At 36.2% G+C, this 25760-nt stretch overlaps 1 protein-coding gene and 1 long non-coding RNA gene across 3 annotated transcripts in view; one reads left to right on the top strand and one right to left on the bottom strand.

Moving 5' to 3' along the window:
- dusp8a (dual specificity phosphatase 8a) overlaps positions 1-25760 on the top strand; it is a 73331-nt gene that overhangs the window by 29552 nt on the left and 18019 nt on the right. For both annotated transcript variants that reach the window (XM_005170679.6, NM_200880.1), the window contains 1 exon segment: positions 7255-7393. In XM_005170679.6, coding sequence (XP_005170736.1) covers positions 7255-7393 — 139 coding nt within the window.
- On the bottom strand, positions 10947-24425 carry LOC141380963 (uncharacterized). The gene is made up of 2 exons (XR_012400407.1): positions 23355-24425; positions 10947-15050 (listed from the first exon to the last, which is right to left on the bottom strand). It is a non-coding gene; the product is annotated as an uncharacterized lncRNA (long non-coding RNA).

Raw genomic sequence — 25760 nt, 5'->3', positions numbered from 1 at the left:
ATAACTAAAACAAAATTGTATGACATTAACACTATCACATTATATATTGTCTAAAATAATGAATATAATACAGTGCTATAGATGTTTTATTAAAATATTTAATATAAGTAGTTTATATATTAGATTAGACTCCAAATTTTGTCCATATCTCATTTTCTAACATTTTTGGGCCTGAATTTTGCTGATGTAAGTATATATGCATGTGTACCTGCATAAACAATCAAAGGTGCAGAAGGTGATTGTCAGAAACATTTTTGTTGTGCTGGTTGAAAGTCTTTTCACATTCCAATAGTAATGATTAAAGTAAATGGTTTAAATGTGTTTATATGTATTGTTATATTCTGGGTAAGGCATAAAACTAAAAAATGTTGATCCAATTTAATATTGTCGGGCCGACATCTCGCATAATTCTGCTAAGCAGCTCAAATTGTCTGTCAGCAAATGTAGATTTGTAGAACTGCGCATTTCTGTTCTCGCATATCCGCCATTAGCGCGTGCAGGCCTACATGCATACAGCGCGTTCACGTGCACACGAGACAATCACAGTTGCGGTAAAATAAAATGCTGAATTAAAACTTTTTAAAATCCTGAATCAGTATTGGAGTTAGTTTTGCACGCTGGAGGAAGGACGACACCATGGCTGAAGCATTTGTTTTAGACAGCTAACGTTGTGTTTAAAACTATTTCAGTCACGCAAAGCTGATGTAGATGTTGTTGTTATGAATGGTTGTATGCATTAAAGTGTTGTTCAGCTACTGAAATCTTTGATGTGACTATTTTCGGTCTCATAAGGTACAGCATTTACAGCGTTGATAATGTAGTTTTTATTTAGTTCATAAACAAAACATCAGTAAATAGCTCTATTCCGTGTTGTCTGTTTTACTGAGGTGAATTTGCTTTCATATTCACATTGGGTCATTTTTGAACCGTTACAGCCTCCCTATTCTGTTCACCATGCTACTCTGAATATTTGTTCTTAAATAGCATGGCTTAGTAATAAGTGTAATTCCTGCACGCCGCCGGCCAACCACTAACTACATTTCTAACTGGCGAATGATGTGAGCTGGTGGGTTGTCGGTTGTCATGTCGAAGTGTGGTGCGCGCGTTCACGATTTCACAGTCCCTCCCCTGCCGTCCAAAGGTAATATGCTAACCCGCATTTTACCGGATCACCTACTGCACCTTTAATTATAACACAAGTTAACCTTTTTTTAAACAAAAAAAGAAAATCAATGTAGCATTTAGGTTTTGATAAAATATGGAGCTTTTAATATTTCTGACTGAACGTGAAAAGTCTTGAGTACCCCTTTTTTAAGTAAAAATCAATACAGATGAATTATACATTTTAAATACTAAGTAGCAGTCATTTATAATTTTTTATTTCTGCAAGCTTAGCATTTAATTAAACAGCTTGTAAATTATTTTGCCTCAGAATTTTTTTTTTTTGTGTGTGTCTAATATTGTAGATTTGTGGCCATGCAATTAATGAATAGTATAATGTACAATAGGCTTTAGATAAGATGTGTAAGACACTCGTACTACACACAGGAACTGTTTCAGGACAAAAACCTGACAAATGTTTTGAAATACAACAATCCAAACTTCAGTTGACCTTCCATGTCCAGTCAGAAATAAGGTCTATAAGTTTATTTATTTTTTATTTATATCTATTAATCCCCCATTAATTTTTGTGTACGTCTGCTTGTAATATTTGTTATTAGCTGTTGATAATTTATATATATATATATACACACACACACACACATATATTTAAATATAACAGAGCAAGAACATTTTCACAGTATGTCTGATAATATTTTTTCTTCTGGAGAAAGTCTTATTTGTTTTATTTCGGCTAGAATAAAAGCAGTTATTAATTTTAAAAAAGCATTTTTGGGACAAAATTATTAGCCCCTTTAAGCAAATTTTTTTCGATTATCTACAGAACAAACCATTGTTATACAATAACTTGACTATGTATATGTGTGTGTGTGTGTGTATATATATATATATATATATATATATATATATATATATATATATATATATATATATATATATATATATATATATACACACTCAAACAAATTTTGATTTTCAAAAAGTTAATAATTCGGTTAGTGAGCACAGTGGCTCAGTGGTTAGCGCTGTCATCTTACAGCAAGAAGGTTGCTGGTTCAGGTCCCAGCTGGACCAGTTGGCATTTCTATGTGGAGTGTGCATGCTCTCCCTGTGTTTGTGTGGGTTTCCTCTGGGCACGCCGGTTTTCCCGCACAGTCCAAAGACATGAGCTATAGGTGAATTGAATAAACCAAATTCGCCGTCGTGTATGAGTGTGTGTGTAATGTGAGGGTGTATCCCGGTATTGGGTTGTGGTTTAAAGGGCATCCGTTACATATATATGCTGGAATATTTGGTGTTTCATTTTGCTGTTGCAACCTCTAAATTGGAGACTAAGCCAAAGGAAAATGAATGAATGTTAACCAGAAGGTGTTTTGACAATAAGTAATAGACTTAAATGTGGCAGGATTCGTGTTTGCCCTGTAGGTGAACCAGGATTCAGCAGGCCTTCACAGTAGGCTATGCTTCTGAGAGGCCATAATCCCCAGGTGATGATGTCATAGTCTGAATTTAGCATTCATCCAATTAAGGTGGAACACCTTGTACAGAAGAGGAGGGGCCTGTGGGAGATTGGTAGGAAGATGAGGAGGGAGGCTTAGTTTCTCACTATCCCCTGTCAACCTGTCAATCAGTAGCCTCTCTTTAATATCTTATCTAACAACTAAGCTTCACTTGCATAATCGATCAAGGTAAACAAAGAGTGATAGCTAGCTGTGAATGTTTTCCAAGCCCTATAAAACCTGGAGCGAGGTGCTATTATTTAACTTTCACAGTCAGACGAGTTTGGCTGGCAGGGAAAGCACAGTAATCTTCCACCCAAGTCCGACCTTCGGCAGGTGACATCACCTTTTGGGCAAACTGCCAAGCTGGTGTATTGTACAGACACAGGCTTTCAGTTTCTCACACGTACACCTTCACACCTTCTTACTCACTCATAAATGCACCTTGTAATCAATAGTTGTGCTACAGACTCAGTGCTAATTCTAAGTTAAATGATCACTACATTGTCCAAATATCAATTTTACATGGCAGTGTCATAGAATTGGCAACAATTGTTCTCCTCATGTTTGCATGGGTTTTCTTTGGGTGCTCCGGTTTCCCACATAGTCCAAATGTATGTGCTGTAGGTGACTTGGTTAAGCTAAATTGTCCTAGTCCTTCAGGTTGGGGTTCAGCGTTGGGCTAACAACCAGTGTTGGGGAGGTTACTTTGGAAATGTAGTAGATTGCAGATGACAAATTACCCTATTTAAAGTGTGATAAGTGGTATACCTTTTCAATTACTTTATTAAAGTAAAGTAACTGATTACATCTGATTACTTTTTGATTACTTTAAAGTTTCTAATGGATATTTTTAACTAAATCATTTTCAAGCATTTATACCAAGCAGGTGTGTCCTTACAGTTGCTCTGTTTACCGTTAGAATTTCGGAATCTTTCATCACTTGAATTAAAATTATATTAATTTAATTTTAAAGCACAGCCACCACAAAAGCAGACATTATAACAAAAAAAAACATTGTTTACTGTTGTTACAAAATCAAAAATTGAGTTAGTTGTGCAGGGGGATTTTTGTGGCATTTGCAATGATAAAAAATACATTGAAGCTATTTTTGCAATTTTCTTTTTTAAATTGAAGCAACTTAAATCCAAGTCAACCACATCTTAGTGATCAATAAATCTGTCAATGAAACATGAGGCAGAATAGTTAAGTTAGAATATTTACTGCAAATAATATGCTGTACCAAAGCAAAAACAAAAAATCCAATAAAACCAGGTGTTACACATTTAAAATACTATAGTCATTTATAGAAAAGGGAAATGTTTCAAAATGAGCATTATATTGTACATATATTTACAACTATTCATTAATAAACTACACTACATAGATTAGTATCAATAGTAACTATCATAAATTACTTACTGCAATGCTTCATTTTTGTTTGATGCCAACCAGACATTTATTTTTCATAAGTAACAGACTTTTACAGTCTGTTACTTATGAAAAATAAATGTAAGTATAAATGAAAAATACTTAAAATGTATACTTAATATATATATATATATATATATATATATATATATATATATATATATATATATATATATATATATATATATATATATATATATATGCCTCCTCTCCCTCAGTTATCTTTCCATTAAGCTAATTTCTCTGGTTAGCCTTGGCTGGCAACATCACTGATCAGAGCGAGTAGTAACGTACCAAAAAGTGTGTTGTCGACCACCGAAAAACAGGAAGAAGAAGCTGCAGTCATTCTCACCATCATATGGCTTTATTTTCATTAGCTAGACACTGGCCTCACATCTCCGTCAATTCTAGTGCCGTCACTTATTTATCCACGATCGGTAAATGTTGCTGTGTGAACACTACTGCGCTACTTGACTAATGAAATAGATTCGCTACTGAAAAGCTATTTGATTTAGAAAGTAGCGACGCTACCTCCTTAATCTCATTAACACAAAACCACCTCAAGCGAGCAATAACATTTTATCTTAAAAAATCTTTTTAAAATTTTGTTTTTTAAATATTTGTTTTTCATGTGATACTTCAAAACACAGATTAGCACGTTTTCTCTTTGTACATCCGAATTAACGTGAAACTAAATGCACGTGCACGAGCGCAAAACCCCTCCCTGCCTCCTCCTCCGTAAAAATATGGTATTGACTCTACTTTGGCAAAACCAAATGAAAAAGCAATGGCAAAAGCAGGCCAGAAGAGAAACTTCACAGAATGTGAACTGGAGGTGCTCCTATCGGAGATAGATTGGATAAAAACTGTTATTTACAGGTTTGCCCTCCAGAATTGATAACAAAAGAAAAAAAAAAATAGAGTAGGAGATTTTAGAAACTAAAGATAGGGGACATCAGTAGTATGAGTGGCGGAGCTCATAAAATGCATAGTTTCCTTTTATCAATTGTTTTTATCTGTTTTTAATAATTTTTATTGTCTGCATTTTAGGTCCAAAACTTGTCTTTTTTATTCCTGTTTATGTAAAGCACTTTGAATTGCCACTGTGTATGAAATGTGCTATATAAATAAACTTGCCTTGCCTTGCCTTGCCTTTATTCGACAGCATTTGGGAGGGCTGAATTACACTCTAGCGCCACATCGCGGTAGTGGTAAAATGGTAATATTGCAGGGTCTTAAACTTATGTGATCAAACGACTACTCGAAAACTGGAATATTTGCCCAAGTTTTTTATTGTCAACATTGTTGATGATGTTAACTAATCCTTTCAGTCCAAAATGAACACTAGCACGATTGGTTTTATTTATTATATGACAACACAACACAATGTATTAGAGGAAATGTTTGGTAAAATAATATTAAAATAAATGTGTGTGCATTTCTATCCTGAATTAGGTAATGAGAGAGCTTTAATGGATGTTTTTTCAATATCTTTAGTAAATACTATAGCAACTTTTTTTCACCTAATTCCCAATGTTTTGCACTTCATTCCCTGTTTATTGGGCAGTGAAACAATGGTGTTCCTGCATAATGCAATGGCAGTGTAGTTTTTGCTTTACGCCAGTTTATTTTTTATTAATCATCGATTATTATCTGTTTTTGCATGACTGTCCTCTTCTCATCCCATTCTCCTCCATCTTTCTGCATCTTCTTCCTCTGCCACTGCCCTCGATTGCTCTCTCCTCCTCTCTTTGGGTTTTCTCCAGTAGTGCTCCAGTATTGTAGTGAGTCATTCTGCAGCGGCTCTGGCTGATGGTCATGTGATTAAAAACTGCCTGACAACATTGAGACTCGCGTGCAGCCACACACAGCTTCACGCTCCTGCTGCATCACAAACGCACACACATAAGCGCATCACAAAGTGCATGCACTCTGATTCGGGGTATTGCGCACTGGTGCATGCGCTAGAGCCTCACCATCGCCACTTTATGTGCCAAAGATGTGCTTTTTCTGCAAATGATTCACATATGGAGCAGAAATATTAAAACATTTGCTTGCATGTTTTCTGTTCAGCATTTTAAAGCATTGTTTAAGAGCTAAATCACATGGCAGCGTTTCTTTAAAATGCACTATAAGCAGAAATGTTATTGAATTCATATGTATTGTATTGTATTATTAGAATTTATATGGACATTTTCCTGTTTAAATAAACAGTTATGTATATATCTTTTGTTCAGTTAAATATGTTTAATACATTATGATATATTGTGTATATGGTATACAATATGGTACACTGTTGTAAACAATACTCATATACTGTATATTGTCTATATGTACTATTTTATACTATATTGTATAGTATAGAATAAAATATATAAAGTGTGTGTGTGTGTGTCTGTATATATATATATATATATATATATATATATATATATATATATATATATATATATATATATATATATATATATATATATATATATATGTGTGTGCGTGCGTGCGTGCGTGCGTGCGTGCATGCGTGCGTGCGTGCATGCGTGCGTGCATGCATGTGTGCGGGCGTGCGTGCGTGTGTGTTTTCCCCCCAGTTTCTGTTTAATGAAGAGAAGATTTTTTCAACACCTTTCTAAACATAATAGTTTTAATAACTCATTTCTAATAACTGATTTATTTTATCTTTGTCATGATGACAATAAATAATATTTTACTATTTATTTTTCAAGACACTTCTATACAGCTTAAAGTGACATTTAAAGGCTTAACTAGGTTAATTAGAGTAACTAGGCAGGTTAGGGTAATTTGGCAAGTTATTATATAAAAATAGTTTGACTATCGAAAAAATATATAGCTTAAAGGGGCTAATAATTTTGTCCTTAAATTGTTCTTAAACAATTAAAAACTGATTTTTTTCTAGCTGTAATAAAACAAGTAAGACTTTCTCCAGAAGAAAAAATATTATCAGATATACTGTGAAAATTTCCTTGCTCTGTTAAACATCCTTTGGGAAATATTTAAAAAAGATAAAAATTCTCTCTTCAGCTGTATATATTCATTAATTTTTTATCTTTATTTTGTTTGACACATTTAATATACGTGATCTTATATCCCACATAAAAATACTATAGTAATTTATAGTACATACTCTACTTTTTTACATCTGACATGACATCTGCTGATACACTCCTGTGTCTGTGCACTGAAGGTCGACCTGGGCCGCAGACAGGAAGTGGTGGTGTACGATCAGAGCACCAAGGACACCGGTCAGCTTTCCAAAGACAGCTTCGTCCACATCCTCCTGAGCAAGCTGGATAGCACCTTCCACAGGGTGTCTCTGCTTACAGGTACAGAACATCAGTGTTTTCTTACTTAAAGTCAGCGTGAACTTGAAGTTTGTGAAAGACTTTTATTTCAGTATGCTGATGTACTTTTAGCTTTGATTGTGTGCATCATTCACTCAGCAAACTAACTTTAGGTGGGTAGAGTATCCAAAAACTATACTCAAGTAAATGTATATTTAATAAATTTACTCTAAAAGTTTAAGTTACCCAAATATTTTACTCACGTAAATGAAATGAAGTAAAAATTTACTTTATTATTACCAACACAAGCTCACTGTGAATACATAGCCTCGTATACATTTCTGAAGAGAGCGAATTATGTAGCCATAAGCACCTATGGCTGCGTATCGTCGGTAAAACTTACTCTATGGGGCGGTATAATGCTGCAGATGGCTTCTGTTCCTTTTAGCGCCACCGGCTGAGTGATTACCTCAGTGTAGAAGGCCTTTTTTCTCTGCTGTTACCAGTTTGTTCAGTAGACAGTAGACAGTGACGACAGGGTTTGGGTCTGGGGAAGAACGGTTCCTAAAAAAGCAGGTAAAACTAAAAGGCAAATAAAAAATGAAACAAAATAAGTAAAAACAGGGTGAGAACAGGGTAATATCTAAAAATGTGGTAAAAATCAGGTGGTCGCAAAGGCTTTCTTTTTCTGGATTGCTTTTGAAAACATTATTGGTTGGGTTTAGTGAAGGTGGTGGATGTCGGTTCGTTGGTCAGTCTGTCAGTCAGTCGACAGCGGCCTCTAGTGGATTTACGCAAAAAGAACAGGTGCGAATAGCACTCGAGAGAAATTTTGACATCTGAAAAAAGCTTTCACAACTGACTTGGTGGATTCGCAAAAGTAATGTATGGCTAATTATTTCCACAATAGTCATTATTTTAAAAGAAGACTTAACATCAAGCAGTGTGCTTTTCGACAGTGTCGTCTTTAAATCTTCAAATCTGCGTGAGATCTTTCATTTTCAGTTCTTTTCATTTTCATTGTCCGGCTGTCATTGTTTTATCGTTCGTCAACTGGGAAAAAAAAACATATGATAACATTCCTTCGGGTCTTTAGAGTTGTAGTTGCTGTTATTTAACACTAAATGATTTGTAGAACTACATCTTTTATTGTCATCTTCATTGTTATCCTGCATGGTGTAAACGGGCCTTGAGTAAACATATTTAACTCAAATGTTAACTTAATTAAACCACTTTAAATTATCACATGATTCATAATCATTAATAAATAAATAAATAAGAATTTATTCTGCAGTACGTTCACTTTTAGGAAGGTTTTAACACAAAATATAAATCAGACTGCAGGAGAGACTTTGGAAGGTGTTGGTCTGTTTACCACCAGCAGATGGCGATTCTTACATCAGCAATTCTCAAACACACTCCTGCTTTAAAGTGTCATTTCCTCACATTTACTTTACATGTTTCTGTGTCCCTTTTTTATCGTTTCCCCCAAGGCTCCGTTTTGTCCGTGTACTTTTTTTTTGTGCTCTGTGCAAATGAATCAGAGACCTTGATGATTTATGTCGTTTACCGACAGACATTTTTGTTATGTCATCATGTTAGGAATGTGCACACTCGACTGGTCGGGTTCTTGTTTTGCACCATGCAGTTCACTAGTAAAAACACTTTTTAAAGTCTCCTAATGATTTTCTGCTTTTGACACAAGAACAAACATACTTTCCTATTGAAACTCAATGAAATCTCTTCTTTATGTTACTTTTTAATGAATGTATATTGGTCATTTAAATAGCAGTGCTGCATGTATGGCATATAGTATTGTTAGGGGTCAAAACCCAGAAATAATTTGTATACTTTTGGCTAGATGATAGTACAGAGGTTTTCAGGCACATTAGAGCATTCAGCATTTATTCATGTAAAATCCGAGAAATCCCTCTAGTCTGTTTGAGCTAAATAATTAAAAATGTTTATATATATATATATATATATATATATATATATATATATATATATATATATATATATATATATATATATATATATATATATATATATATATATACACACACGCATACATACAGTGCTCAGGAAAATTAAGTACACGCCATTATTACGATTAATAGTTTTGTAGCTTTATGTATTTTGGTGCATTTAGACAAAACTGATTTATTAAACAGATATATTTATTAAAATAATATTTTAGTCACCAAACATATTTAGAAATTAAAAGATAATAAAATTAAAATTTAAGCAAAATATTGCAAAAATAAAAATAAAATTACAACCAACAAACTTTCACCTAATTTTTTAAACATTTTTTCTTCTCTTGCTTTTTCCTCTTTTTATTCATATTTAATATTTTTCTATAACATATACATTTGGCTGTTCTAGTTTTTGGACTGTTATCGTAAGTTATATTGTTAGATAAGCTCTAGATTTGGCTTCAGTGCTGACTAATCTAATGTATATGCACAAATATAATATTGTATAGCTTCCTATTAAAAATATGAATAAAAAAAAAAGATTTGTGAGGGTGTACTGATATATGCTGAGCACTGTATATATGTATGTCAACCTTGGGATGTGAAAATAAAGGGATAATTGTTTCAGTTTTTCATGTCGAGTTCCATCACATGGGTGACACTCAGCAATAGGAGCACGTCATTTCTCAGTTACGTCCTCGGGTGCTGCCTTTAATTCGCAAGTCAGGAAATCAACAAACGGGCTTCATATTTACTAATGGGTGGGTCGCGGGTGGATAAGATCAATCATTGGTTATGCAATCTTCTCTATAACTGCCTTCTCTAAAATATTAAAGCGTTTAAGCAATTTTTGAAGGAGATTCTGAGTTTTCTCACCCTTCTGACTGAATTCGTTCTCCCGATGTAATCTGGAAACACTTTCTGTGCTACTAATACATTGTAAAATCCTGTCATACTTATTAAAATTACTTGATTAAACTAATTAAGTTGAAACTCACCAGCAATAGATGATTTTACTGGCAATAGGTTTTTCTGAAACTGAATATTTCACTTTAATTTTATTTAGGCTAGATTTCATTTTATTTAGCAAACCAGTTTGTGCTTTGGTGCTGAAGCATACGGCGGACTCATTTTGAAGCAGGTCACTTCAGATGTTATTTGATAATCTTGTTTATTTAGTAGATAACTAACCAACAACAACAAAAAAAAAAAATAGAATTAAGATACAAATTATACTAAACAAAATTCCTTTCAAAAAGATCTTTTTTTTTTCCCAAAAAGCAATACACAAATAATTATTTGTTTGTGCCAATCCACAATTTGATTTGATTTCTTCTGCTCTGAGAAAAATAAGGATTTAATAAATGCTCCACTGTAATTGTTGTATCACAAACCTCTGTCATATATTTGCTATTTTTAATTTGTCACTTTTGTATTGAGCATCTGATTTTGCTTGGTGCTGATGTGCTTTCATTTTCTCCGTCTCACAATTAATAAGCATCTTATGGCTGGAAAATATACATTTAGATTTAAAAGAAAATATCTTAAAATTACAAAGGAAAAATACTGTTGATCTTATCAATGTCATAACGAATGCCCTTAAATAACGAATGCCCCTGTGCATGCTCCCTTTAATTATTTCTAGTTAACAGCGATTGTCATAGCAAGGTTGGTCTCTCAAAGAGATGAGTCTGTAGAAAGTCTCACAGTAGGCACTTTTCTATGGGAAGCTCTTCTCGCTTATTACTAAGCGGCTTGATCCAAATATGTCAGCAGAAAAAAAGAAGCCCAAATTTATTTCAGTTAGGATTTGAGAAATTTCGGCACTTCTGCAAATGGTTGATTATGTGGCTGCTTGCGCTGAAACATCTGTCATTTTTAAAACCTAAGATCTCCTTGAGTCACGTTTAATGGTTTTCAAGTAAGCCTCTGAAACCTAAAATTAGAAATGTGTCACACTTGAATTGGGAAGTTAACACGGTCATCATCACTGAGGCTGACACAGCGGGAATTAGATTTTGTAAAAATGTCGCTCCTAATCCGCACATAAACCACTGAATGCAATGGAATGGAATGCACTGTAGCAATACAAGCTATTTCTCCATTCATAGATGTGAATTAGACTTGAATATCTTCTTAAAACTGAAATATTGCATGACATATTTATGAATAAAGCACAATTTCCATCCAATGAGTCAATAAGGACAAAATCATCACTTCCTGGGAAGCTAGTGCTTAGTGGCGGATCTAGGAATTTTTTAAGGCAGGAGCCTAGGTGGAGCCAAGACAATGATATAAAAAAAAGCTGGTTTTTTTTTTTTTATTAGATGGGATGTTTAGATGGGATGGTAAATCATACTAAACATTTACTATTTTTGATTTGTTTTTGATTACCTAAATGATTTATATTTGCAAGAATAAAAAGAGAATTTTTTATAATTTTCTAGACAGTCAAAAGTTTACACACATTTCCTTGGTAATATTTTAGCTTTGCTTTTAAACTGTATAACTTTGGTCAAATGTTTTGGGTACCCTTCCTCAAGCTTCTCACAATAGTTTGAGGTAATTTTGGCCTATTCCTCCTGACAGAATTGTTGTAACTGAGTCAGATTTGTAGGCTGTCTCGCACGCACAAGCTTTTTCAACTCGGCCCACAAATTTTCTATAGGATTGAGCTCAGGGCTTTGTGATGGCCACTCCAAAACATTTACTCTGTTGTCCTTAAAGCACATTGTAACTAATTTGGCAGTATGCTTAAGGTCATAGTCTGTTTGGAAGACCCATTTGTGGCCAAGTTTTAACTTCCTGGCTGATGTCTTGAGATGTTGCCTCAGTATTTCTACATAATGCTTCTTCTTCATGATGCCATATATGCTGTGAAGTGGACCAGTCCCTCCTGCAGCAAAACAGCCCCACAACATGAAGCTGTCGCCCCCATACTTCACAGTTAGGATGGTGTTCCTAGGCTTGTTAACTTTCCCCAATGTCATCCAATTGTAACACTGGTCATTATGGCCAAACAGTTCAATCTTAGCTCCATCAGACCACAGGACATCACCAAAAATTAGTCTTTTTCCCAGTGTAATTTTGCAAATTGTAATCTGGCTTTTATTATTGATTCTGACTTGTTGATTTTCCCATGTTGTCACACAAGGAAGCAAGGAACCTGTATTTGCTTTCACTATCGATTTCGCCATGAAACCCACCTTTACCGTTGACATACTGTAACAACTCAAAATGGACATTTAATATAACACATATGACAGTTATGAGCGGAATTCCAGTAAATAAACCTTGTAACTCAACGAATGACATGTTTAGTGTACTCACATGTGACTATCAATTTTGGTCCATTTTAAAACATTTGTCTGAAAGCGAACCATGCCAAAGCAACATTGCAACAATTTTAATCCCGTTTCAGAACAAGCTAGTCGATCAACACCAGAGATATTCAATTAGTTTGTCATGGGGGCCAGTTCATGAAAATTATCGTAAATCAGGGACCTTTTTATACATTAAATTGTTAATATTTTGAAACTACATAACATCACTGCATTGTACAATGTGGCTTTTTTACAAACATATTCAAATGTTGTATTTCGAAGCACAACAAAATCAGTGTATAGTTCATGTACGCTTCTTTGATGTTGTTTTAAAATACAATAAATTCCTTAAAATACAATTTGCAGTGGTGCTCATTCATTTTTGGTGGAGCTCCTAAATTTTTTCTTGTGCTCCTAAAATTATTTTGGTGATCCTAAATATTTGAAGTTGGGAGCAGCAATGCTACCAAGTAAAAAAAGTCAATTTCGAGCCCTGCACACTCTAGGGACATCAGAGACGTTTTTTACGTCTTGTAAAAAGGGCATAATAGCTCCCCTTTAAAACATTATCCACATATGAGTACATCAACACAAATGCATCTTACTAGCAGGTGTAAACAAGTTATAAAACTGTGAACCGTCATCAATTTTGTCTTTGTTATCTGTGAAGCTGGCCTTGGAGCATGGACTCAAATGCTGTGCGTGCTATTGTTGAATTTGATCTTCCGTCTTTCTCCACAGGCATCTTGCTCATGCTGTCCATCTTATTGCACTGCAACATTATTCACATTTACACACTCAAGAGTTCACAGCCTGAAGCTTTCACACCTTACCCACAGAGTGTACGTGCGTGTCCTGCAGATGTGCAATCACTCTTCTTTTTCTTTATCGCGCTAGCTGTTACCATCTGCTCATCTGTTTTTCTGTGCATAGTAGGACATCAAGCCCACTGGGTCACCTAATGTTTTTTTTTTCTTTTTCTTCAAGGACATTTTGGGGACCTACAGTTAATACATTCACTGGCCACTATATTAGGTACACCTTACTAGTACTAGGTTGGACCTCCTTTTGCTCTCAGAACTGCCTTAATACTTTGTGGCATATATTAAACAAGATAGTGGAAATAATTCTCAGAGATTTTGGACCATATTGACATGATAACATCAGAGTTACTGCAGATTGCAGCTGCTCATCCATGATGTGAATCTCCCGTTCCATCACATCCCAAAGGTGCTCTGTTGGATTGAAATCTGGTGATTGCGGAGGCCATTTGAGTACAGTGAACACATTGTCATGTTCAGGAAACCAATTTGAGATGATTCGTGCTTTATGACATGGTGCATTATCCAACTGGATGTAGCCAGAAGATGGGTACACTGTGCTCATTAAGGGATGGACATGGTCAGTAACAATACTCAGGTAGGCTGTGGCGTTTACATGATGGTCAATTGGTACTAATGGGCAAAAAGTGCATCAAAGAAAATGTTTCCCACATCATTAAATCACCACCATCAGCCTGAATCGTTGATACAAGGCAGGATGGATCCATGCTGTCATGTTGTTAACGCTAAATTCTCACCCTACCATCCGAATGTTGCAGCAGAAATCTCATCAGACCAGGCAACGTTTTTCCAATCTTCTATTGTCCAATTTTAATGAGCCTGTGTAAATTGTAGCCTTAGTTTCCTGTTCTTAGCTTATAGAAGTGGCACCCGGTGTGGTCTTGTGCTGCTGTAGCCCATCCGCTTCAAGGTTCGACATGTTGTGCATTCAGAGATGCTCTTCTGCATACCTCAGTTGTAACCAGTGGTTATTTGAGTTACTGTTTCCTTTGTATCAACTTGAACCAGTATGGCCATTCTCCACTGACCTCTGGCATCAACTAGGCATTTGCTCCCACAGACCTGCTCACTGGATACTTTCTCTTTTTCAGACCATTCTCTGTAAACCCTAGAGATGATTGTTTCTGAAATACTCAGACCAGCATGTCTGGCACCATCAACCATGCCACATTCAAAGTCACTTAAATCACCTTTCTTCCCTATTCTGATGCTCGTTTTGAAGTGTAGCAGTTCGACTTGACCATGTCTACATGCCTAAATACATTAAGTTGCTGCCATGTGGCTAATTTTGTGTTAATGAGCAGTTGGGCAGGTGTACCTAATAAAGTGGCCGGAGCTAGAAAAAATTGGGTTCCCATTTTTATATATTTTCTTCGTTAAATTGAATTTTATTGAATCGAACAGCTTGTCTGATCAATTGAAATCCTAAAATATGCGCTGTTTAAAATGTTATGTTTATTTATCAATATAATAGTGTTTTAATGCTGGAAACCAATCCCTCTTTATTTATTTATATTCATTCATTCATTCATTCATTTTCTGTTTGGCTTAGTCCCTTTATTAATCAGGGGTTGCCACAGTGGAATGAACCGCCAACTTACCCGGCATATGTTTTACACAGCAGATGTCCTTCCAGCTGCAACTCATTACTGGGAAACATCCATACACACTCATTCACATATATACACTACGGACAATTAAGCCTACGCAATTCACCTATAACGGATGACTTTGGACTTGTGGGGGAAACCGGAGCACCCAGAGTAAACCCACATGAACATGGGGAGAACATGCAAACTCCACACAGAAATGCCAACTGACCCAGCTGAGGCTTTAACCAGCGACCTTCTTGCTGTGAGGCAATTGTGCTACCCCCTGCGCCACCGTGACACCCTTTTTTTATTATAAATTATTTAGACTTGTGTTATATGACTGATGTTTATGACTGATTTACTTTATTAGCTTTATATGTTTGTCTCAAGAGATAGTGGGACTATCCTGGTAAAACATTTTTTTTTCTCTATTTAAATTTTATTCCTGTCAATTACATTAAAATGTGGGGAAAATGATTAATTCTGAATAATTTAAACAGTATTATTACTATTATTCTTATCATCATCTTTATTATACTAGATACAGTAAGTGATGTTCATACATGCAGTAATACTACTTTGGGGTGGGACTTTTCAAACATTTTCCAGATACTGTACATTATTTTACAGCATAGTTTGAACAAATTCCACATATTAAAAACATATAAAACATCTTCAGTACCAGCCAATAGTTAATGCAGCTAAAGTGGGAGGAATTGGGCAGAAAGTAGCAAATTATGCTCAATTAGAAGATGAAAGTTTTAGCTTGGCAGGGAGCAGAGTGCGGCTGTTCCTTCCCCCTTTGTATTTCGCTGCTTTTGGAGCTGAATTCAGCTTTGTCTCGCTCCCGGGCTTCTATTATGCAACTGGGCGTTTCTTGCTGAAGTGTTTGTGTGTGTTCGCCAAAATGAGGTAATGAACAGGTGGTGACGCATTCGCTCTAAAACAATATCAATATATCCTTTCACTGTAAGCCTGCCTCTCGACATCGCGTTCTCTCTCAGACTTGCCACGGTCAGCCAAAGCTGCAGCTTAACCACCGTTTCTACGCCCAGTTGAGGTAAAGGACAGGAGGGCATTCATGATTCAAACCAGCGCAGGAAAAGTCTGACAGACTTTTCTGGAAAAAGTGTTTCCTATTATACTCGTTTAGCTGGAACTGATTTTTAAAGCCCTGAACATAACAGAAGTCTGTTATATTTTTAGCCCACACGTTCAGTTTGTGTATTTTTTTAAACATATTTATAAAGTCAATAATCAAAGTTTGAAGTCATGTCAAAAAAGAATGCCACCAAATGAGATGTGTGGCAAACTATATTTAATGGTAACTAAATCCAGGTCACTGTGCATTTAAATAAGAAATGGGAGTTCTTTCATTTTTTAAATATGTAATATTAGCTTTGTGTTCATGAAATGTTAATTCTATGAATATTTTCAAAGGATATTATTAATGGAGATGAAACATTTTAAAGGGACTGGAGTGCAGGCTGCTTATGTTTTTAAGTCCTCATGAACTAGGAGTTGCAGCGACATTTATTTCAATAAGTTGATGTACTTCCAATTGAAGCGGGATATTAAGAAGGGCGTGGGGCTTTCTTTTTGCACATCATTCGCTCATAAACTATAAACAAATACTGGGATCTATGCAATTACTTCATTCAATTCAATTCAGCTTTATTTGTATAGCGCTTTTACAATGTAGATTGTGTCAAAGCAGCTTCACATAAATGGTCATAGTAACTGGAACAGTGTGGTTTAGTAACTGGAACAGTGTGGTTCAGGTTGTAGTGTTTAGGTTCAGTTCAGTTCAGTTTAGCTCAGTTCAGTGTGATTTAATCATTACTGAGAGTTCAAACACTGAAGAGCCAATTCATCGATGCGTAGCTCTACCAATCCTGAACCATGCGAGGCAGTGGCGACAGCGGAGAGGGAAAAAAAACTTCACCTGATGGGAGTGAAGAAAAAAAACCTTGAGAGAACCAGACTCAGTTGGGCACGACCATTTTAATTTCTCCGCTGGCCAAAAGTCTTGTGCAGAACTTCATTCGCCGTGGTTTAGGCTGGAAGATGGCCTCAGTGAAGACTCGTCTGTCCCTGGAGCGTCGCTGGAATCAGACTCATGTTCTCCACTCCCCACGACCATCAGCGCAGCAGCAGCTCAGGATATGGCCTGGTCCCGGATATGGAATCCTTGGGATCATCACGTCGCTGGTCTTGGATCCAATCAGTGACTCCGCATAATCTGAGGACCTCGGGATGAGTATCCCCAGGTATCCTTCATGTTGTCTCAACACAAATCGATTAAGTAAACCTAATTGTTTTTACAAATTTAAGTGCACTGAGCATAAAACAATTAAATTGTCCCAAACAAACCCTCAAGAATTGTCTATATAGCTCATTTTAAACAAGTAGTTTGAACAAGCAGCAAAAACTATTTTTTGAGGGTAGTGTTGAAGGTAATGAGTTAATTAAATACCTCAATACTTAAATTAGGTAAGTTCACAGTACTTATATAAATTAGTTTTTTTTACTCAAATGGTTTGTAGCAATTAGTTTCCTCAAACGGTTTGAGTTGCCTTAACTTATTGGGTTTTACAGTACTGAGTTGGTTTGAGTTCTCTTCATTTATTGGGTTTTACTGTGGTCAGATTGCTTCATTGAATCAAATGGATTAAGTTCACAGTACTCATTAGGGTAAGTTTTTGAACTTAAATGGTTTGTTGCAATCAGTTTTCTCAAATGATTTGAGTTACCTTAACTTTTTTGGTTTTACAGTGTAGGTATTTTTATTTTTGATTGCCTTATGTCTGTTTTAGAGACATGTTACAGGTCGTTGATAAAGATCTAATTATTTTCCTTTTGAAAAATGTTCCAGGTTCACACTTTAAATATTGTTCAAGAAATTTGTGATAGGTTACTTTTGCCCATATCGCACAGCCATATTATTCATTACTTTTAATCAAAGTTTGAAATACTGTGATTCACCTAGCAACTATGTAAAATCTGCTCAGACAAATGCTACATTTTCTTGAAATGCCCCATAATCATCATTAATTTGTTTGCTTTTTAGCTTAGTCCCTTTATTAATCAGGGGTAGCCACAGTGGAATGAACCACCAACTTATCCAGCATATATTTTTCGCAGCAGATGCCCTTTCAGCTGCAACCCTTCACTGGGAAACACCCATACACTCTCAGTGTTTCCTCTAGGATTTTTTCAGGCCTTTTTTACACAGATTTACCAACTATCTGTGCCGTTATTTCAATGACAAATGTCTTGAGCGCAGTACTGGAAGTCGAGCATTTATGTAATAGCATAGAGCATGTGGAACCCTTTTGCATGAGTGTCGATTTCCTCTGCTTGTGCTTCAAGAGCGCGCAGATCTTCTTGTGCGTTCTCAAATTAACGTTGCTAAAATGCGATTTAGTGCGTTTACGAGTATGTCCAACATTTATAAGATTTGCTATGAACATTTATGAATGTCTTTAATAAACCTACAGAGCGAAATTAATGCGTTCTGAAGAAAAGTGAAACGGCTATACGTCGTGTTTGCTGGCCACAGGCATCACGCAATTGTCTGTCAGTCAGTCAGTCAGCACGTAACATTTAAAGGGTTAAACAAATTATGCACAGCATTACTACGTTTACAGAAAAGTTTGGTCTGTTATAATTGACTTACCTTTTAATATGTTTTGGTGCAATTATTACCCACTTTAAAATAAAATTAAGAAGCTGTCTGAGAGACATGGTTTCCACTACATACATTCTTCCTTGGCAGGATGAATTTTGCCGTGGCGCCCCGCCAAGGAAGAATGTATGTATTGGAAACCATGTCTCTAATTCACACACATAAAATACGGACAATTTAGCCTACCCAATTCACCTGTACTGCATGTCTTTGGACTGTGTGGGAAACCAGAGCACCCGGAGGTTACCCACGCCAACATGGGGAGAACATGCAAACTTCACACAGAAATGTAACTGACCCAGCCGAGGCTCGAACTAGCGACCCTCTTGCTGTGAGGCGATTGTGCTACCCACTGCGCCACCGTGACGCCCCTATAAGTGAATTGAATAAACTAAAATGGCCATAGTATGAGTATGTGTGTATGAATGTGTCTGGGTGTTTCCCAATACTGGTTTACGGCTGGAAGGGCATTCGCTGCGTAAAACATATGCTGGAATAGTTGGCGGTTCATTCCACTTTGGCAACCCCTGATAAATAAGTCAAGTCAAGTCAACTTTATTGTCAATCAAACCATGCAACAGTACATTACACAGCAAATAAGGAACTAAGCTGAAGGAAAATGGAATGAATGATTTTTTTCTTAGACAAATGCCACATTTTCTTTGAATACCCCATAATCTGATTCTTAATAAGACTGTATAAAACATTTTGAATCAGTTTAGGCTAACATGTAAACCGTTATCCTTTAGCAGCTTGACTTCCTGTATAACCCATGTCCATTATGGTCCCAGGGCAACACAGGGATCAATGTTTCTATTGAAAAAGAGCCACTGTTGCCATTAGGATGAGGTAAGCTCTCGAGGGACGGTCTCGGTGCTGTTACTTTCAACAAACACACACATACTCACTCAAGTCGTTCTCTCTGTGTCTTTCTGATTAGAGCATGCCTCTATTTTTAGCTCAGGTTCCTGTGGTCATCACATCTGGCGCCAGTTACCTACTTAAACAGGCACACACACACGCCACAGATTTGCAAAGGTCGAAAAGATGACCTTTCAGTCTCCACCCTGTACCCTCAACATACACATACACCACTTAGTGGTACGAAGAAACGAGGAACGTTTGTCCTACGTTTGGCCCACTTTAAACTTGGCTCAAGTTTCCCCGTGCTCTCATAGACCTCAAATTATATGTGTTATGTCAATTCTGAGAAACAAGCTGAAGAAATGAAGAAATGTCAGCAGCCGGCCAGTGCCAAATACTTTTAGCATGACATGATCGTCTCTCTGCTACCGTCTCTTTCTTTTTCACTCTGTTCTTTCTGTTTACTTCTCAGTTTTTGCATCTACCTAATATCCACACACACTAGGTGCATTGAATTCAACAGAAGAACACCAGTAAGCATTTAAATACTGAATCAGAGAGACCATAATTAATCATTTTGTAGCCTTTTTGTGGTCCCGTTTATGCTTCCAGCACCACAAAATCTAAATCCGCCCCTGTCCTCGTGGTTAAAAAGCTGCTTTTTGCTGTTGTAAAAGATCTCTGTATGTAAATGGCTTGTTATAATTGGCTAACCTCCAAGCGCCAGCATATTTCATTCAAGGCGGGCCAAGTGAAAGCATTAATGGTTTGTGAAATTCTTATAGCTCAAACAGTTGAGGTCATGCATCTAAAAATCATTTCTGTAGATAAAACAAGGATTGATTAGTATAGGATGCCTTCCAAGAACAGGATTTTTCCATTTCTCTTATATACACATTTAAATTCTGCATTAAAATATTCAGTGCAAGTTTGATTCTCAACCGGTAGAATATATGAGACACAATGTTATAGACAAGATGTACAACCCATTTCCATTTGAAAAAGCATGCCTCAGCTGACATTTTTGTAAAATACGTTGCCTCGGGTACATTTCATTGCACATTTCAGATGACAAATCCACTAGAGGGCGCTGTCAACATTTTTGTGAATCTGAAAGGCTTCACTTAGAATGTGTTGTTGTCAGTGTTTCGAATATACACCGTTCTTGTACACATCGATGAAATGATGGGGCTTGTCATGCTTGATCAAGTAGCAAACCACTGATCTAAATATTTCCAAACCCAAACAATAGTGTTTTTCGAAAGCAACTGTAAAAAAGTGTACCAAGACCACGTAGTTTATCTTGATTTTACATTGCTTTAAAAGAACTATACTTTACTGGATCAAGAACTCTGTCTCACAAGTACAGCACTGTACAAAGTGAGCTACCGAGCAAACTGACCATTTCAGAAAAAATTGTCCATACTGAGATAGTTAGTTTTCATCTGGCAGGACCTTGCTTGCTGGCAAGCACTAGTATCTTGAACAATAAACTAAAGGCTCCTACACACAGGGACGCTTTTCGTTTGCGTTTATCTTCAGCGTTTTATGAGACGTTTTTTAGTGTTCAAACCTAATCGCTTTTCACTGGCTTCAAGCAGAAGAGTATGCAAAATCACTCTGCGTACAGAGCAATACGCAGCTCCTAGTTCATATTGCCTCTTGGCATCTTCTTTAATGTGCGCTCGCATTGACAGTTTTGCGATTGAGCGCCTCCAAGTGCTGTTTACTGTAACTTCAGCAGCTCCGAGCACGTGAAAAAAAGAGCCGATCTGATTAGTGGAGAAGGTTTTGACGAGGTGCATCAAAACAAAAAAATGAGCATGAGGCATCTCTGTGTGCACGGGCCTTAAGGGTGTACTCACACTAGGCACGGTTGCCTTGAACCGTGCCCAGGTGCGATTGTCCACCCTCCCCCTTGGCCTGCACTCACAGTGCATTCTTACCTTCCGAGCCTGTGCACTCTTACATCATCGGCAGGGCTTAATTTGTGCCGGAGCAAGCCAGAGCAAAATAAACTATGTTGCAAGCAAGGTGTCATGACCAAGCATATGCTGCGGTTGGTTCACAAAATCGAAAAAATTCACTGTGTTAGATTCATTCCTTATACTAGGTGCAACCAACAAAGTGTATTTTGAGTTCACTTTTTTCAGTGCTGGTTTTTGAGCTGGTTTTGGTAAACCGAAACAGTACATTCTCTCGGCTGCTCACTCAAATCTGACTAAAGAAGTTTTAAAATTTGATTTCAGATTTGTTGTTGATAATTATGATAATTATAAAGATGCGAGTTGAACAATCTTTAATCCTTTTCTTTTGCAAAAACAAACATGTATGCTTCATTCTCTTCATTCGCTCTTGTAGCACCTGTCAACTGGTGCTTTTCATAAGATACAGCTTTGTGAATCTTTTATTTATTTTATTTAATATTTTATTATTGTTTATTTTATATAGCAATATTCAGTGAAGCAAATTTAGCCTCAAAAACGTTATATGATGGCATTAAATGTGTTATATGATTGTTTTTGTTTATTTATATATATATATATATATATATATATATATATATATATATATATATATATATATATATATATATATATATATATATATATATATATATATATATAAAACAAAAGTATATATACATGTTAAAACTGTAAAACAGAATAAAGTGTGTAGATCTAATAGACTGGAAAAAAGCTTCTTGTAAGGTATTCTTCTTGTAAGGTATAAAAATGACATCAGCTTTTGCATTATTAGAGTAAAAGATAAGAGAAAGCCAGATAAATGGTTGAAAGTGAACAAAACAAATTTAGGTAAGAGTTGTGAACAGTAATGTGTCTCCTTTGTCCACTTGTGAGCAACTAGACTAGAACTCTATGCCAATACCATTGTGAACAGGGCCAATATATATATATATATATATATATATATATATATATATATATATATATATATATATATATATATATATATATATATTGTTACTACATTAGAATTTGAACTGGAAATTGATACAAATCCAAATTGGTTAGTGGATTTTAAACCATAATTGTTAATATTTCTATCATAACCCACCCTATTGAAAAGGTGTAAAAAGGACAAGAAGTCACCATGAAGTCTTGTCCCGCGCCGCACTGTTGCATTGAGTTTGAAATAAATTATTTCGCTTATTTAGCTGTAAGAGCACAGTAATTTGCATTGATTTGAATTTTTTTCCAAGTTTAAACCTAATGCAAATGAAGTAGATTATTAAATGAGTAAAAAAAATAAAATAAAAAACAGGCAAAAGGTAAATATGTTTAGAAATAATGAAATAAATGAACAATTAATTAAATGGAATACTATTGCACACGATATGGCGATCTGAAAATTTCATATATCGCCCAACATTAAATCACGTATTGCCAATAAAGTGCCTGTGTTGATGTTGGGGGATAAGAAGTGGTCAGGAATAAAGATTCCTGACTAGGACCAAGTTAGTATCGCTGGAGGGTGGAATGGTGGCTCAGTCAACATTGTCGCCTCACAGCAAGAAGTTCGCTGGATCGAGTTCCAGGTGGGATTCCTATGTGGAGTTTGCATGTTCTCCCCGTGCTCCCGTGGGATTCCCCAGTGTCCCACTTTGGTTTACAAGTTGGCTTGCAGCAGAAAGGGCATCCGCCGCATAAAAAAACATGCCAGAGTAATTGGTGGTTCATTCCACTGTGGCGACCCCTGATAAATCAGGGACTAAGCCCAGAGGAAAGTGAGTGGAACTTAAAGTGTTGTTTAGTTCTATAATAACATGTTAGCGTGTCCTAGTTCCAATCTCTTCCAAAAGTTTCAAAGGTTTTGGTGGCTCTTCAAGAATGCTATGAATTCCAGGAAAAGTTTGCAGAACACAGGACACGCACACACAAACAAGTGACGCCACTCGGCGCTCATTTCCTGATTGAGGCCCAAAATCCTTCCATTCCATCCTCAGCTAAATTTGGATTTCCAGCGGAGCCTGAAGCCCCTGTGTGAAGAATGTGGGCTTTGTCATAATTCCGCTGTCTTATTGGAAGCATTAATACTCCCTCTCCATTTATCTCTCTCTTTTTCTTGCTCTCTGGCTCTCCATTTCAATCCTCATCTCCCCCTTTCCTTCCCACCCTCACAAAGCACATCCTCCCAGTTGTGTAACCCTCTCTGGAGACCTCTATCCTGGTTTACATGTGGCCCGATGACATCATAGTTCTCCATAGGGGGCTCTAGATTGCTTTTATTCTCTGTCTTTTATGGGGGAAGGGTGGTGGAACAGAGATCTTTGTCCATATTAATAGATGAACCCTTGTTTCTCAATCAAGAAAACATGGCAATAGTTAATGCATGAAACAAAGAAAAAAAAAAGTTATTGTATGGCCTGATGCACATCACCAGTTCACATTAAAAATACATGTTAATCAATTCATGTTGCAGGTCTTAATTCAAAGCTTGTAGATATGTTAAATTAAAGTAATCTTTTTTTATGCATCAAGCATATGTTCACAGCTCTAATAGTAACAGTTATTATTTCATAACTCTTCCTATCTGCTCTCAATTGAAGCGTCTTCTTTTTTATATTTGGACTTCTCACAATTCTTACGCCATTATTGTGAAAATTGGATGAAGGAAGGAGTTTGACAGTTAGTCAATAATGTTTTCTGGACGCTTTGTCTTTCTTCACAAGCCTCAGTGACATAAGAAGTACATATTGCTTGCTTAATATCATTCATTTCATAATCAGCTCGGCTTAGGATTTTGGATGTAAAAATGCCTTTACAAAACAATTGAAAACTCTAATCTGGTGTAACTGGCCTCCAAAAAGAACATTAAAACCGGTTAAAACTGGCTTCTCCTTCAGCTGTCGGTAAAGTTAGCTAAAACATGGCAGACCTTGATTAATGAACTTGACCTTTGACATGAACACTGTGTTTCAGTTTAGTACTGAGTGACGGCATCCTGTTGAGCTCTTACTCTTGGAAGCTTTAGTCTTTCTCAATGGAGCAAAATCTGGTTCATTACTTATAACTTATACTATATATATATATATATATATATATATATATATATATATATATATATATATATATATATATATATATATATATAGTGTTGGCTCGTCAACATTGCTATTTTTTCAACTCATTGCTAAGTTTGCTTAAAGAAACCCTCCACTTTTTTTTAGAAAAAGGCTCATTTTACAGGTCCTCTAGAGTTAAACAGTTGAGTTTTACCATTTTTGAATCCATTCTGCAAATCTCAGGGTCTGGCGGGAGCAATTTTATCTTAGCATAGCATTGATCAATAATTTGTAGCATTAGCATCTCGCTAAGCAGTTTAAAAAAAGAACGTCTATCGTTTTTCTATTTAACTGGTTCACACATGAGTTTTAAATACTCTAGCTGACCCTCCTGTGTGACAGTTACTTAAAACCCATTGCGTTCTAAAGTTCTCATGGCAACGCGTCAAGTTTATTACGTGACCAAAGAGCTTACAATGACCAAGAGGCGACACTCTAGTGCAATTTGGGAAACAGCCACTAGAGGGCACGGCGGCCATTTTGGAATGAAAACTCCAATTGTACAACAGCATATTATAAGTCAAAATAAACTATTAAAAGTGCTGATGTTCGTGATAATACGTGTTGTATTGTCGTCTTTCAGGTTGTATCTCAGCTTTAATGCGCTTTTTAAATAGATAAATAAAAAACAAAGCAGCTGCTTGCCATTGTGTAAGTAATGAGATCCAATGGACAGCCGATCACTTTCACTCCAAAATGGCGGAATCCAGGGCTGTTGCTGGGCGCTGCTGTTGCAATGGAACGTTCTATTCTGGCAAATTCCACATTTAATGGACACTTTTAATGCTTCCTTCACATAAACCTATTTTTGCCAGTGCCCTGCATGCTATACCAATTGCACTGCAGTGTTAAACACATGGAAAATGGAACTGGAAAACTGCTTGTGTGGTGATCATATTTTGATACTTCCAGATCTTAAATCGTGCAGCTATGGTTTCATTAGCCAGAAGTGTGCATTTCAGTGTGTCACCATCACGTGTGTGGAAACTCCTACGCCTGGAAACGTCTAACGGCTGTAGTTGATACTTACAATTA

This window comes from Danio rerio, chromosome 25 (assembly GCF_049306965.1).
Source record: "Danio rerio strain Tuebingen ecotype United States chromosome 25, GRCz12tu, whole genome shotgun sequence".
Lineage (NCBI taxonomy): Eukaryota > Metazoa > Chordata > Actinopteri > Cypriniformes > Danionidae > Danio > Danio rerio.
The sequence above is the reverse complement of the archived record's forward strand: the minus strand, read 5'-3'. Positions and strand labels throughout refer to the sequence as shown.